At 45.1% G+C, this 13,899-nt stretch overlaps 1 protein-coding gene across 3 annotated transcripts in view; it reads left to right on the forward strand.

Annotated features, from left to right (window-relative positions):
• Window positions 1–266: 266 nt before the first annotated feature.
• The window catches only part of RASIP1 (Ras interacting protein 1), a 79,745-nt gene continuing 66,112 nt past the window's right edge, over window positions 267–13,899 (forward strand). For all 3 annotated transcript variants that reach the window (XM_068241063.1, XM_068241064.1, XM_068241066.1), the window contains exons 1-2: window positions 267–717; window positions 10,087–10,238. In XM_068241063.1, the coding sequence (XP_068097164.1) occupies window positions 10,105–10,238 (134 nt within the window). In that variant the 5' untranslated portion in view covers window positions 267–717; window positions 10,087–10,104. The remainder of the gene's footprint in view (window positions 718–10,086; window positions 10,239–13,899) is intronic.

The raw sequence follows: 13,899 nt of genomic DNA on the forward strand, positions 1-13,899 counted from the left end.
GGTTAAGTGTCATTTTTGTTCCAATCTTTAAAATGATGGCTGAAATCTAGTTGTTCTGAGCAGCAGCCGATTATTCACCCAGTAATTGATACAGTGTCTGCTATAACAGTTAATGGACATCACAAGTGAGAATAAATCCTGCCTGAGACTTTTTCCTGACATATTGCTGTTCCTGATTTCATCCAGGTCCTCTCCTTTCCCTGCTCCCCTGAATGGTGGCACATTGTGATATGTGTGCTATATTCATCTTATCTGACCCCAGGAAGAGAGGGAGGGCTCCAAATTTGTTAAAACAAAGGAAACTGGATTTCAGACAGGCAGCCTTTCCAGGGCTGGGACAGCAAGGGAAACTCCTTTACTGAGGAACTTCACAATCCAAAAGGGATTTGACTGTGACTGCGAATACAACTTCAAACAGGAGTGATCTGAAATCTCCACTGTCGTTAGATCTGCTTATTGAGAGAACTGACTTTTTATTGCGCATTTTGATAGAATAGGATACCTTTTTGTTTTGTTTGTTAGCTGTCAAAATGCACACCTGAGTGGTATTGCGTAGCATCTGTATTGCACTTAACTCTATGGGGATGTCTCTTCTGAATCTGAGAATTACATACAGGCGAAAGATGAGCAGCAACTGCTGAAGTAACGTCCAATCAGAGGAGGGAATCGCTGCTACAGAGCAGTTCACAAAGTCTTCTCCCTGCAACTCATCCAGCTGTAAGTATATCTAATTTACTTTTCTTCACTTGTCTTTGGTGCTTTATGTTAGAGGGTTTTGCAGTCTCTTTTATCTCTTTTATACCTTCCAGGTGGTTTTAGGTCAACATGATATGTCTGGGTAATCCTTTGTACTGGTCCAAGCCCTATCCCATTGAGCTATATCAATCCATGCTATGCTCTGATGAGGACCAATAAGTCTGAAACAGGATGTATGTATGTTGGATTAATGTGGCTCTGTAATATGAATTAGCTACAGGGTCTCTATCCACCAGCGGTTCTGGATGGGCAGCCTCGCTTTCAGCGGCATAGAGAGATGATTTTCATACTCAGGAGTGATGCATTATGAGAAAACACAGTTGCTCACTTAGAGGAACTCCAGTGAAAATAATGTAATAAAAAAGTGCTTCATTTTTACAATAATTATGTATAAATGATTAAGTCAGTGTTTGCCCGTTGTAGAATCTTTCCTCTCCCTGATTTACATTCTGACATGTATAACATGGTGACATTTTTACTGCTGGCAGGTGATGTCAGTGGAAGGAGATGCTGCTTGCTTTTTTGGCAGTTGGATACCGATGTAAACAACTGTTATTTCTCGCAATGCAGCAAGGCTCCCACAGGGTGATGTCAGAACCATGGTCCTGACATCACACCGTGATCACCACAATATCAGCCATACAGAGCCCCCTGATGATCCGTGAAAAGGAAAAGATTTCTCATGTAAAAGGGGTATCCGCTACTGATTGGGATGAAGTTCAATTCTTGTTTACGGTTTCTCTCTATGGTGTATCTGAGATTGCATAAATAAAATAATTGATACTTTATGATCTCTGATGCCTTCCTTGTCATCCTCAGTTCTGTTGTTCTATAATTCTGCCAGTTTATCGGGCTTCAGTTGTGTCAGTCGACCCGCTCGCGTGCCTCCACCGTGCTGGGGGTGTTCTGCTCCTTCACAGACAGTACTGCACAGGGGCAGAACGCTCCCAGTAATGGGGTGCGCAAGGCCAGACCGTGCATGCGCAAAGCAGCTCGACTGGTGAAGCATAATTACCGGGCAGGATTACAGAAGAACGGAGCCACCGAGGACAGTGAGGGAGGCATCAGAGGTCATGGGGCTGGAGGAAGTCCCAGGTAACGATCAATTCTTTCATTTATGTCATCTCAGGTTTCCTTTAAAGCTGAATTATCACAAATACCTTCTGTTTTAGGAAGGCAAAATTGCATTTAGCCTTTATTACAGGACTAGGATGTGATAGATCACACTTTAGTACACAGACTTATTACCAACAGATTAAATAATTATTTTCAACTACCTTATATACTTGCGGATAAGCCTAGTTGTTCAGCATAAAAAATGTGCTGAAAAGTTACCCCTCTGCTTATATGCGAGTCAGTGGCGCAGAACAGGAGGTGGAGGAGGTGTTGTTACTGGCAGAGGAGCGTAATGATCTTGCACTAGTGATCCTGCTCTTGCCAACTGGCTCCACGCTGTGTCCGTGCCCCGCATCCCCTGCAACACGGTGTGCAGAGTGAGCTGCTCAAGACTACCTGTGTCGCCTGGCCAGCCTCGTTTCTTGCCCCGTGCGGAGCGTGCCGCCGCCCGGGGCGCTGTTGGGAGGGGGGCGCTATAATGGAGGGGGGAGCCGGAGCCGCGGGGAGGGCAGCCCGACCTCTCCCTCCCTCTCCTCTCCCGGGCGCCCTCCGTGCTCCCCCCTCAGATGCAGAGTTCGTGAGCAGCAGGGAAGCGCTGTTTACAACTCACCGGCTGCCTGGCTCCAAGCGCTGCTCTCTCGCTGCTGGTCTCCTCTCTCTGTATACATACTGATACACGCTGCTTCCGGCTACAGGAAGCAGCGTGTATCAGTACGTATACAGAGAGAGAGGAGACCAGCAGCGAGAGAGCAGCGCTTGGAGCCAGGCAGCCGGTGAGTTGTAAACAGCGCTTCCCTGCTGCTCACGAACTCTGCATCTGAGGGGGGAGCACGGAGGGCGCCCGGGAGAGGAGAGGAGAGGGAGGGAGAGGTCGGGCTGCCCTCCCCGCGGCTCCCCCCTCCATTATTGGGGGCATCTACCTATCTAACCTATTCTGGGGGCACCTACCTAATCTAACCTACGCTGGGGGGCAGCTGCTAATCTAACCTACGCTGGGGGGCACCTACCTATCTAACCTACACTGGGGGGCACCTACCTAATCTAACCTACACTGGGGGGCACCTACCTAATCTAACCTACACTGGGGGGCAGCTACCTATCTAACCTATAGTGGGGGCAGCTACCTAATCTAACCTACGCTGGGGGGCAGCTACCTATCAAACCTATACTGGAGGCAGCTACCTAATCTAACCTACGCTGGGGGGCAGCTACCTATCTAACCTACGCTGGGGGGCAGCTACCTATCTAACCTACACTGGGGGGCACCTACCTATCTAACCTATGCTGGGGGGCAGCTACCTATCTAACCTACACTGGGGGGCAGCTACCTATCTAACCTACACTGGGGGGCAGCTACCTAATATAACCAACACTGGGGGGGCAGCTACCTATCTAACCTACACTGGGGGGCAGCTACCTAATCTAACCTATACTGGGGGGCAGCTACCTATCTAACCTATACTGGGGGGCACCTACCTAACCTATACTGGGGGGCACCTACCTAGCCTATACTGGGGGGGCAGCTACCTTATCTAACCTATACTGGGGGGCAGCTACCTAATCTAACCTATTCTGGGGGGCACCTGTCTAATCTAGCCTATACTAGGGGGCACCTACCTAATCTAACCTATACTGAGAGGCACCTACCTATCTAACCTAGGGGAGGGGGGGGGGCGCAATTTTTTACACCCTCGCCCTGGGTGCATTTTAGCCTAGAAACTGCACTGCGCCTGGCTTGTAGAGTATGCCAGCAACATGTCAGCGGTGCAAAAAACGGGGATTCTTCCTGTGTGGCAATCGCTGTGTCTCATATCTATGATGGCATCTTGAACACAGCTCTATCATTCTTGAAGCACATTTGGCTATGGGGAGAGGGTCTGACTTGTACTGAAGGCACATCTGGCTACTATGAAGGGGGCTATACTGGGAAGGGGGCTTATACGCAAGTCAATCACTTTTTCCTGGTTTCTGAGGGAAAAGTGGGAATCTCGGTTTATATGCTGGTCGGCCTATATGCGAGTATATACGGTAATTGAAATAATTACATTACTATTGAAGCATGACTGCTGGCTTATCGCTAACTCCTAAGTAATTAAAAGGCCTCTTGCACACTGCAAGTGATTCCGATTCAGATTCCGCTTTTTAATCAGTTTTTACATCCGATTCAGATTCCTATTTGCAGTTTGCTTCCTGCACACTGCAAATCGGAATTGAATCGGATGTAAAAACTGATTAAAAAGCGGAATCTGAATCATAATCACTTGCAGTGTGCAAGAGGCCAAAGTCTGCTGTGTAAACTCTTAAAATATGAACATTTTAAATTTGCCTTGAACTGTTGGATGTGCTGTTTGCTGATGCTCATATGGCAATTTAAGTGTCTGTATATATCCTGCAGAGAAAGGTAGTGCTACTTAGGACAAACTGCATCCAAATGACTAGCTGTATGAGTGAGCAGAGCCTCAGCCTACTTATAGACGGCATGCACACCCTGCATTCAAATCAGATGCACCTAACTACCATTGGAGGATGTTGGTTTCCATAATAGCTTGCTTGGAAATTACCAAGTACTTGACCCTCCCACCACGATGAGGTCATTTTCTGCAAGAGGGGCCCTCTGACTAAATTAAATTACTGAAGTAAATGTGTAATAAAGCTTCTCTATTTTCATCAAACATGTAATCAAATGAGAGAGAAAAATGTATGTTCTCTGCACAGGACAGCTTTAACCCTTAGGGCCTGTTTCTGCTAGAGCGAATCTGCATGCGTTTATTGCATGCAGATTTGCATAGACAATACAAGTGGATGGGACTGTTTCCACTTGTCAGAATTTCTGAGCCTTTTTCTGTGCAGAAAAAATCTGCATGGAAGAGCCATCAGAATTCGCATACCGATATGCGATTCACATACAATGTATGTAATAGGAAATTCGCATGCGGTTTGGTATACGAATTTTCGTGCAAATTCGCATAGAAACAATAGAAAAGCACACAGGCACTGCCATGGTTAAATTCGCATACATAGTCATCCATGCAAAATCGTATGCGAACTTGCATGTAAATTTGCATACAACGGCATGCGAAATTCGCATCTGCATGCAAATTTTTTTCCGTCGTGATTCCCACCGGGCAAGTGGAAACGGGCCCTTACCAATCCAATTATGCAATCACCCACATCCTCCCCACATCTGCTGGTGACGGGGCACAAATGATCACTGGATTGGCAGGGATCTAGAGGGTCTCTACCTCTTCACACATTAGTTATTTATTGGGGTCTCACCAAATTGAGAAGGTTAAAGGATATCTGAGGTGAGAGAGAGACGGAGGCTGCCATATTTATTTCCTTTTAAACAATACCAGTTGCCTGGCAGCTCTGCTGATCCTCTGCCTCTAATACTTTTAGCCATAGACCCTGAACATGTATGCAGCAGATCAGGTATTCTGACTCGGCTGACTCAGGTTTTAATGGAATAGCCATATGCTTGTTCCAGGGTTTTGATTCAGACTCTACTTATGCATGAAGATCAACAGGGCTTCCAGGCAACTGACATTGTTTACAAGGAAATAAATATGGCAGCCTCCATATCCCTCTCACCTCGGGTATCCTTTAAATATATTCACCTGATTACTGAATGGCTAAAATGAACAATGTGGCTGCATGAGGCCTCAGTCACATAAAGCATATTCATATTGCTGCTTCTGTCATGCTGCTGTGGCCTGGCAGCTTGGTGTGAGAGCAAACTGTTCAGATAAGTCATATGTCACTATCCCAGGCTGAGCCTCCCGTGCGCATACATGTAGCTTGGAATTGGACCAATCAAAAACCTTCAGCTATGGCATATGAAATTAATTGTTCCAATTCCAAGCTACATAAAATGTGTGTAGAAAATGATTAGCTTCTTTTTGACCATCATTAGTGACTAATGTTTGCACAGGACAGTTTTATATATCAACATGTTCTGTGGGATAAGATGGTGCTCTGATCTCTGCCTTGCTCGTATTTGCACTTCCTCATTGACAGTCAGTTGCTGAGACTTGTCCCCTGGCTGTTTCCTCACACACTGACTACAGACAATGGTTAATTTGCATATATTCAGCAGTGATGCACTGGGAGACATCTCAAGCTCACTCCAACCTGAATTATCGCAAATTCTTTCTGTTTTAGGAAAGCAAACTTTTGTTTTTCTTAACACTGACTACAGACATAAATACTTCACAAAATAGTAGAGGGATCAGGAAGGTGGCTTATTTCTGAACTTTTAGAAAGGGAAAGGGCTGATTCACTCACTCACTCACATAGCCAATTACTCGCTCGCTCACTTACCCAGTCACCCACTCACACACCCAGCCAGTCGCTCGCTCACTCGCCCAGTCACTCACTCGCCCAGTCACTCACTCGGTCACTCACACACACCCAGCCAGTCGCTCGCTCACTCGCCCAGTCACTCACTCGCTCACTAACCCAGTCACTCACTCACTCAGTCTCTCGCTCAGCCACTCGCTCACTCAGTCTCTCGCTCAGCCACTCGCTCACTCAGTCTCTCGCTCAGCCACTTGCTCACTCAGTCTCTCGCTCAGCCACTTGCTCACTCAGTCTCTCGCTCAGCCACTTGCTCACTCAGTCTCTCGCTCAGCCACTTGCTCACTCAGTCTCTCGCTCAGCCACTTGCTCACTCAGTCTCTCGCTCAGCCACTTGCTCACTCAGTCTCTCGCTCAGCCACTTGCTCACTCAGTCTCTCGCTCAGCCACTTGCTCACTCAGTCTCTCGCTCAGCCACTTGCTCACTCAGTCTCTCGCTCAGCCACTTGCTCACTCAGTCTCTCGCTCAGCCACTTGCTCACTCAGTCTCTCGCTCAGCCACTTGCTCACTCAGTCTCTCGCTCAGCCACTTGCTCACTCAGTCTCTCGCTCAGCCACTTGCTCACTCAGTCTCTCACATAGTAAAGGCCCCCCCACAGCATTGTTTCTAGTGGCTTGTCTGCAGGTCATGTGATATATTTTTTTTTTCAGTCCTGCAGCAGGAAGCAAGTTTCCTTCAGATTTATATCAAATGATACATACAGAGTGGTTGAACATCAATACAGTATACCAATAAAGAACAATGATAAGAAATCAAACACAAAAAATTGGGCTACTTACACTGAAGTAGGATAGAGATTTACAATCATAGTACTGTTCATGCCACAGTAAAAGCAATGCTTTATTAAAATATTCTAAGATTGCCTCGTGCAGGACCATATGCAGTGAAGTCAAAATTTATATGTCCCGCCAAGACAAGGCTCTCTTGGTGTAAGTTTCTACTACGCTGCAGGCCAGCTATTTTGTGTTTGATTTATTTACCTCTAGTTTGCTAGAGGCATAAGAATTTGTCTGTGAGCCACAAGCCAGACTCTTCAGTAGTAATGAGTCGAATTCTAAGATAATTAGCCCAATCCAGGAAGTAGAATTTGAGATTAGCAAACCAAAGCTTGAAGCAGCTAAGCAATTTAAGGACGAACTGTGACCAAGGATTGAGCTTCTTCCCAGTCAGTAGCTGATACCTCCTTTCCCATGAGAAATCTTTACCATTTCTCAAATACATCATTAGAGAGGTCTGTATGGCCGATATTGTGGTAAAACCCCTCCCACGGTATGATGTCAGTACCTAGGTCCTGACAGTTTCCTGTCTGTGAGCCTAGTTCATTGTGGGAAATAACAGATGTTTCCAACTGCCAAGCAACCAGTATCTCCATCTGTGCATATGTATATCTATAAAACAAACAAGCACACAAAAAAAACTTTTAGCCTATTGCAATGTTAGGGGGTGTGGTTATAGTTAATGGCAGTTGGTGCTGTCTAGTTTTTTTCATGTCTGCCAGTAGTAAAGATGATGATGTGCAGGCTGATTGTAAATCTAACAATATGGACAAATTGCATGGCGAATATCCATTGTTTCTTGATCTCTCTTCTATGTTTTTATTCCTCACTTTGCAATGTATTGATTTATTATTTTCCCCCTTCTCGCTCGAGTCTTTCTTTAAGCGGCAACTGTGGTAATTAAAATAAAAGTCTATATCCCCTACTTGATGCCATACTTCAGGAGCCTATAGGCACAAAACAATACAGCACATAAAACCCCACTTCTCAATATAACACACCATAAGCTGCGTCCCTATTAAATTGCTGATAGACTGGACACAAATTTCCTTGTTTATGAGTTTTTCTGTATTAAAATACCATATTGGATTTGTACAATTCATCTTCATTCATCTGCATACATATGGCCACTGTGGATGATCTACAACCTTGAAATAACGTGACCCTGAAATAAAAGGCATATAGAGGCTGCCATCTTCATTTGCTTATAAACAATGCCAGATGCCTAGCTGTCATGCTGGGCTTTAGATGTTTTTGAGTCACAAACCTGCAATTGGCATGCAGCCAGTGGATTCAGGCCAGAGTCAAAGCATCTGATCTGCATTCTCATTCTGGGCCAGTGACTTAAAGTATCAGAGGCAGAAAATCATCACATGCCGGTAAGTCAGGCAACTGGCATTGTTTATTAGTCAATTAAGATGGCAGGCTCCATATTTCACTCCAAGTTCCCTTTAAAAAAAGAGCAGAAGTCCCTCTAATATTGTACTTCTAGGCACGTGCCTTATGGGAAATCAAGTCCTACTATTGTCATATGTGTTCAATCCCTGACATTATATATGTATTGTTCTTGAATAACTTCACCACTAAGGCCTGGTGCATACCGAGCGGTTTTTGTAGCATTTTCCAAACTGCTTCCGCCTGTGAAAATGCTTGGCTAATGTATTTCAATGGGATGGTGCCCACCGGTTTTAGCAAATCGCAAACGTGGGTCCTGCAGCACTTTTGCGGTTTGCAGAAGCGTTTCTGCCCCAATGTTAAGTATAGCAAAAGCTCAAACTGCTCTGGAAAACGCTAGATCAGAGCGGTTTTCCAGGCGTTTTTGTTACAGAAGCTGTTCAGTAACCGCATTTACTGTAACAATATTTGTAATCTGCTACACAAAAACGATCCAAAAACGTTAGGCATGTTTAGAAAACGTCTCTAAACATGCCTAGAATCGCTCTGAAATCTGCTCCAAAAACCTCTAGCATTTTGAGGATCTGCTAGCGGTTTTGGTGTGCACTGGGCCTAACTCTGCTGATGTGCACCATGCTAACTCAAAACATTGGAAAATCGATTGTTGTGTGCACAGCAGTACAGACTTGTTTCATTGAGTCTTTTCTAATGGACACAAAATACCTAGTAGCCGGCTCAGGGCCCTGAGGCCATTGCACAGGTGGTCCATTTGGTAGTGCCGGTACCCCAGCGTACTAGGCACTACAACGTACAAGACCCCTATGCGTCGAACCAGCCTACAAGCATAGGTAAAAGAGGTTAGTTTAGTGTTGGGCACTAGAAGAGGGAAGATTGGTATTAGGCACTAGAAGCGCTAGGTTAGTGTTAGGCATTAGGAGGGGGGTTAGAGTTAGGCATTAGGAAAGGGAGTTAGTGTTAGGCATTAGGAGGGTAGTTAGTGTTAGGCATTAGAAGGGGGGGTTAGAGTTAGGCATTAGGAGGAAGGTTAGTGTTAGGCATTAGGAAGGGGAGTTAGTGTTAGGCATGAGTAGAGGTGGTTAGTGTTAGGCATTAGGAGGGGGGTTAGTGTTAGGCACTAGAAGGGGGGTATGTGTTAGGCATTAGGAGGGGGGGTTAGTGTTAGGCACTAGAAGGGGGGTATGTGTTAGGCATTAGGAGGGGGGGTTAGTGTTAGGCACTAGAAGGGTGGTAGTGTTAGACAAGGAAAGGTTAGTGTGAGAGTAGGAGGCAGCCGGTAAGTCAGTGTAATGTATGTTGGTTTAACGATGTAGGCTATTAGGTTGGAGCACCGGCCCTGCTTTTACTTGTTTTACTTACACTGGTTTTGGTAAATCTGATCCAAATGTGCAGCCCTGGTGGGAATGGGTGCCTATGCTTTTTTCTAATCTAATTTTGGCAGATACATAAACATCAGCCAATGGATAATTATACCATGCTTTGTGGGTTTCTTGGCATCATGTATATCCAGCAAAGATAATTTTTACCTGATCTTATGATGTTCAGAGATTGTAAAATGAGAGATGAAATACAGTATATCTGATGTGTCTGAAATGATTATTCTAATTACCGTTGTGTCTGCACTTTCCTTTGCTGTCCCAGTAAGTTTTACTGCTTCTTCTTCTGCAGCTCTGAAAAGGTTATACAATGTTTCACGAAGAGAAGAAGGAAGGAAGTCCCAGATTCGGGAAGCTGCACTTTCCTGTGGGCCTCTGGATTAATTCTCCAAAGAAGCATTTTGCCAAGTTAGGCAGACGCTGGCCTAGTGTTGGCTCCATCAAGTAAGATTCCCCCTCATTTCCTCTGTAGTCTGTTCAGTACGTGTCATCGTGTGAGACATCCGTGCAGCGTAGCAGTTCCTGTCGCTGACAAAGTTATCTCCATGCTCTGGAATCACTGATATGGTATATGTAGATATTAGGGCAACACTCTATGGCTATTTTTTTTTGGTTGGTTTGTTTTTTTATCGATAAGCCTAGTTCTTTGTCTGTATTGGTTGCTATAGTCACGTAAGATTACAGTATTGCAGGCTGACATACCGTAATCCAAAAATATTATCTTTTCAAATTCAGGCTTTCAATACGGACATTTTCAGAAAGCAAAAGGCTTTATTATTATTGATCTGTAACGCTAGGTACTAGTTATGAGCATGAGTTTCGCATAATCATAATTTTGCGTTGTAATTCACAATTATGATGTGAAATCTTAATGCAAATTTTTGGCAAAAAATCCTAATTAATTTCAACTGTAACCATAATTAGAAACTATAATTTCGCAATTACACCTCGTTTTGTGCCGAATTTAGCAGTTAATAGCACAGCCCCCATTCGTGCTATCATCACCAAAATTGCTACGTTTGGTAAGGGGAATTGTGCAGACAAGTCAAAAACATTTTTTTTTCAAAAAGACCTTGTAGTTTTTGAGAAAATTGATTGAAAACTGCAAAGGAAAAATGTTTTTTAAACTGTAATTTTTCTGAGTTTAAAATAAACCATAGATCTTGTAAAGTAAAGATTTCATGATTACCCGGGGCTTCCTCGCGCCTCATAAACACGTCTGAGTCCCTTGCCGTCCTCCCCCAGTCTGTCATTCAGCCGCAATCCGCCCTGGTAATGCAGATGCAAGGTAGAAATTGTGTACATGCACAGAGATTTACATCTGCCTGTACAATTGTATAAAGTGTGTTCACATGCAGCAATGCACCATGCAGCACCACAGGAGTGCACTCAAAATCTAAAGAAAAGATAGAGCAGCTTCAATCGGACACCTTTTTGGGTTCGAAAACCTTGGTTCTGAACTTATTGAACCCTTAGGCTAGGTTCACAGTGCTCAGTTACTTTGCAGAAAAATTCTGCATGTCAACTCACTGCCCATACAATTCTATGGGCCTGTTCACAGTAACGGATTGTGTTTTTCTAACTCGCTGCATGCACGCTTTGTATTAAAGTCTATGGCCAGTCTCCATTGCAGCACATCACAGTCATGCAACTGACCCCTGTGAATACAGCCTTACTCCTTAGGGGTACTTGGGTGGGGCTCAGAGGGTACTTGACTTGGATGGTGGTGCAACTGTGCTTGCATTTTCCCAACAATTTGTTTTATTAGCCATGGCTGCCTCAGACGTTCATCTGCGGGACTCCCTAGAGATGGAGGGCAGCCAGGGGTGTAGCAATAGCCATAGCATTTGAAAAAATCAACACTGCTGCGCCACACAATAACTTTAAATGCACAAATGTCACCAGCTAGATATGTCCAGTAGTGCGCTGTGTTCAATCCAATGCGATATCTTTCAATTACAATGATAATCCACTGCGCGCTTCCAGCCTGTAAAACAACCTCACATAGTGTGATCCTGTTTCCTCAAATCACTTCTATATCATATCACACTCAGCCGTGCAGGTGATAAACGTGCTCACTCGTGATCCCTCCACCTCAAATATAGGAGCGGCTCACCAGATAATAACCACCGTATCACAGGTGGAATTCTCGGATCATATATGGTTCACTCAGATCATCAGTGATCCACATCCACTATTCCACGTTGTAAAAAGGTCAATTTATTCCTCAATAAAAACAGATAAACCATCTCATTGCGCAACATGTAGGATCCACATAAAAACAACTGCGCCTAACGCGCCCTCCACACACTTACAAGCTTCAAGATAAGGTTAGTAGCATGTTACAGCGGCAAGGCTCACGGGTCTGGTGCGTCTTTCCTCTAGGACTGTCCGCGGCGTCCCGCTCGTCTGGCTCCCGACACCTTGCCCGCACTTCCGCGTTCGTTACGTGACCTGCGTCAGGCGTACTGGCTCTGCAGATCACGTAACGTAGCATTATGGGGCCCTTGATCAGAGAGGGCCCGGGTGGTACTTAATGTAACCACTATTAACTTTCTTGTGTTCCTCCTCCATCTTACTTTGTCTCGGTGCCCATGGACTATATGCAATGAATATCTAAATTGCCCAATTAACTCCTATCCATAGGATAGGAACAGGTGGCCTTGCTCAAGAGTGCCTGCATCTGATGGCCTCATGAAAGTTTCTCTATGGGGCCCCATAATCTCTAGCTAAACACTGAGGGCAGCATAAAGACAGGGAGCTAGGTGCGTTATAGACCCGTTTAAATCACTGAAGCTACATTTAGGTACTATAGGGATTAGATTGATTGCATTTAAAAATACACTGGAGGTATTCTTTAAAGAGACTGTAACGTTAAAAATTACTCCTGGTGGGTACTTACCTCAGGAGGGGGAAGCCTCTGGATCCTAACGAGGCTTCCCCCATCCTGTTCCGTCCGACGGTGGTCTCGCTGTGCCCCTCGTAAGCCACAGCCGACAATTTGACAGTGCAGGCACAGTAGCGGCTATCGACTCGGGATCAGGAGGAAATACCAGCGGACTCAACTGGGATCGGCTATTTCCCCCTGATTCTGAGCAGAGAGCCGCTACTGCGCCTGCGCTGAAGCCTGGAAGGTAAATATTTACATAGCCACTGTTCGGCATGGCCAAGCTAGACCACCGTGGGATGGAGGAGCATGGGGGAAGCCTTGATAGGATCCAGAGGCTTCCCCCTCCTGAGATAAGTAACCCCCCCCAGGGGCACTTTTTAAAGTTATAGAGTCTCTTTAATATGATTCTGAACTGTTTAAAAAATACTGGTAAACCTAATGAATCAGGCGGTATTTTCTGCAGCTTTACTCAGAAAAGAATAATAGAAATAGGGCCCTAGGCAAGATAGCACTTTTTGCCCTGTGCTGATGGTCACCTGAATTTTTTTGTTAGATTTGGTAGAGGCTAGTATCCACCCGGCCCCTAGACTCTCTCCAGGCCCTAGGCCTAGCTGCCTAGAATTGCCTTGTGGATGATCTGGCTCTGGATTTACTGATGTTCCCCTGCTAGCTTTTTACTGTGAGCTCTCTGCTGTCCCTATCAAATGTTGAGACAGACAGAGTAAGGATATTAGTCTTGCCCAATCCTGTGTGGCAGTATTCTGACCTCTGCACAGCTTCACAGCCTGCAGCATTACATCATGGGGTGTTCCTACTCTTCCACGGTACAACAGGAATAAACAAAACCTGCTGATGCTCACAGCCAGCAACTAATGCAGTCATCTTTATAATTTAAACAGCACTGACATCTTCCACAGCACTTTACAGAATATGTTGTTTCAAAACAATAGGCATGCACTCCGATTCGCAAGTGGGGACAAAAACGGCATGCAGCAAAAAAATCAGTCAGGTGTGATGATCTGCTCGGCTGCCTGTGCAGGTAGGCAGCTTTTTGACCATTGTGTAGGTTTGCATGCTGCAGGACTCTGGAAAGAAGAGCTTCTGTCAGTTTTGTAGCTTGTGCTTGCTGAGGAATTTGCATACGTTGTCATGCAAATTGCCTGGCCACATTCATTGGAGGCGTGTACTATAAGTACTATGTGTTTCCCACAATGC

Source organism: Hyperolius riggenbachi, chromosome 6, assembly GCF_040937935.1.
Source record: "Hyperolius riggenbachi isolate aHypRig1 chromosome 6, aHypRig1.pri, whole genome shotgun sequence".
Taxonomy (NCBI): domain Eukaryota; kingdom Metazoa; phylum Chordata; class Amphibia; order Anura; family Hyperoliidae; genus Hyperolius; species Hyperolius riggenbachi.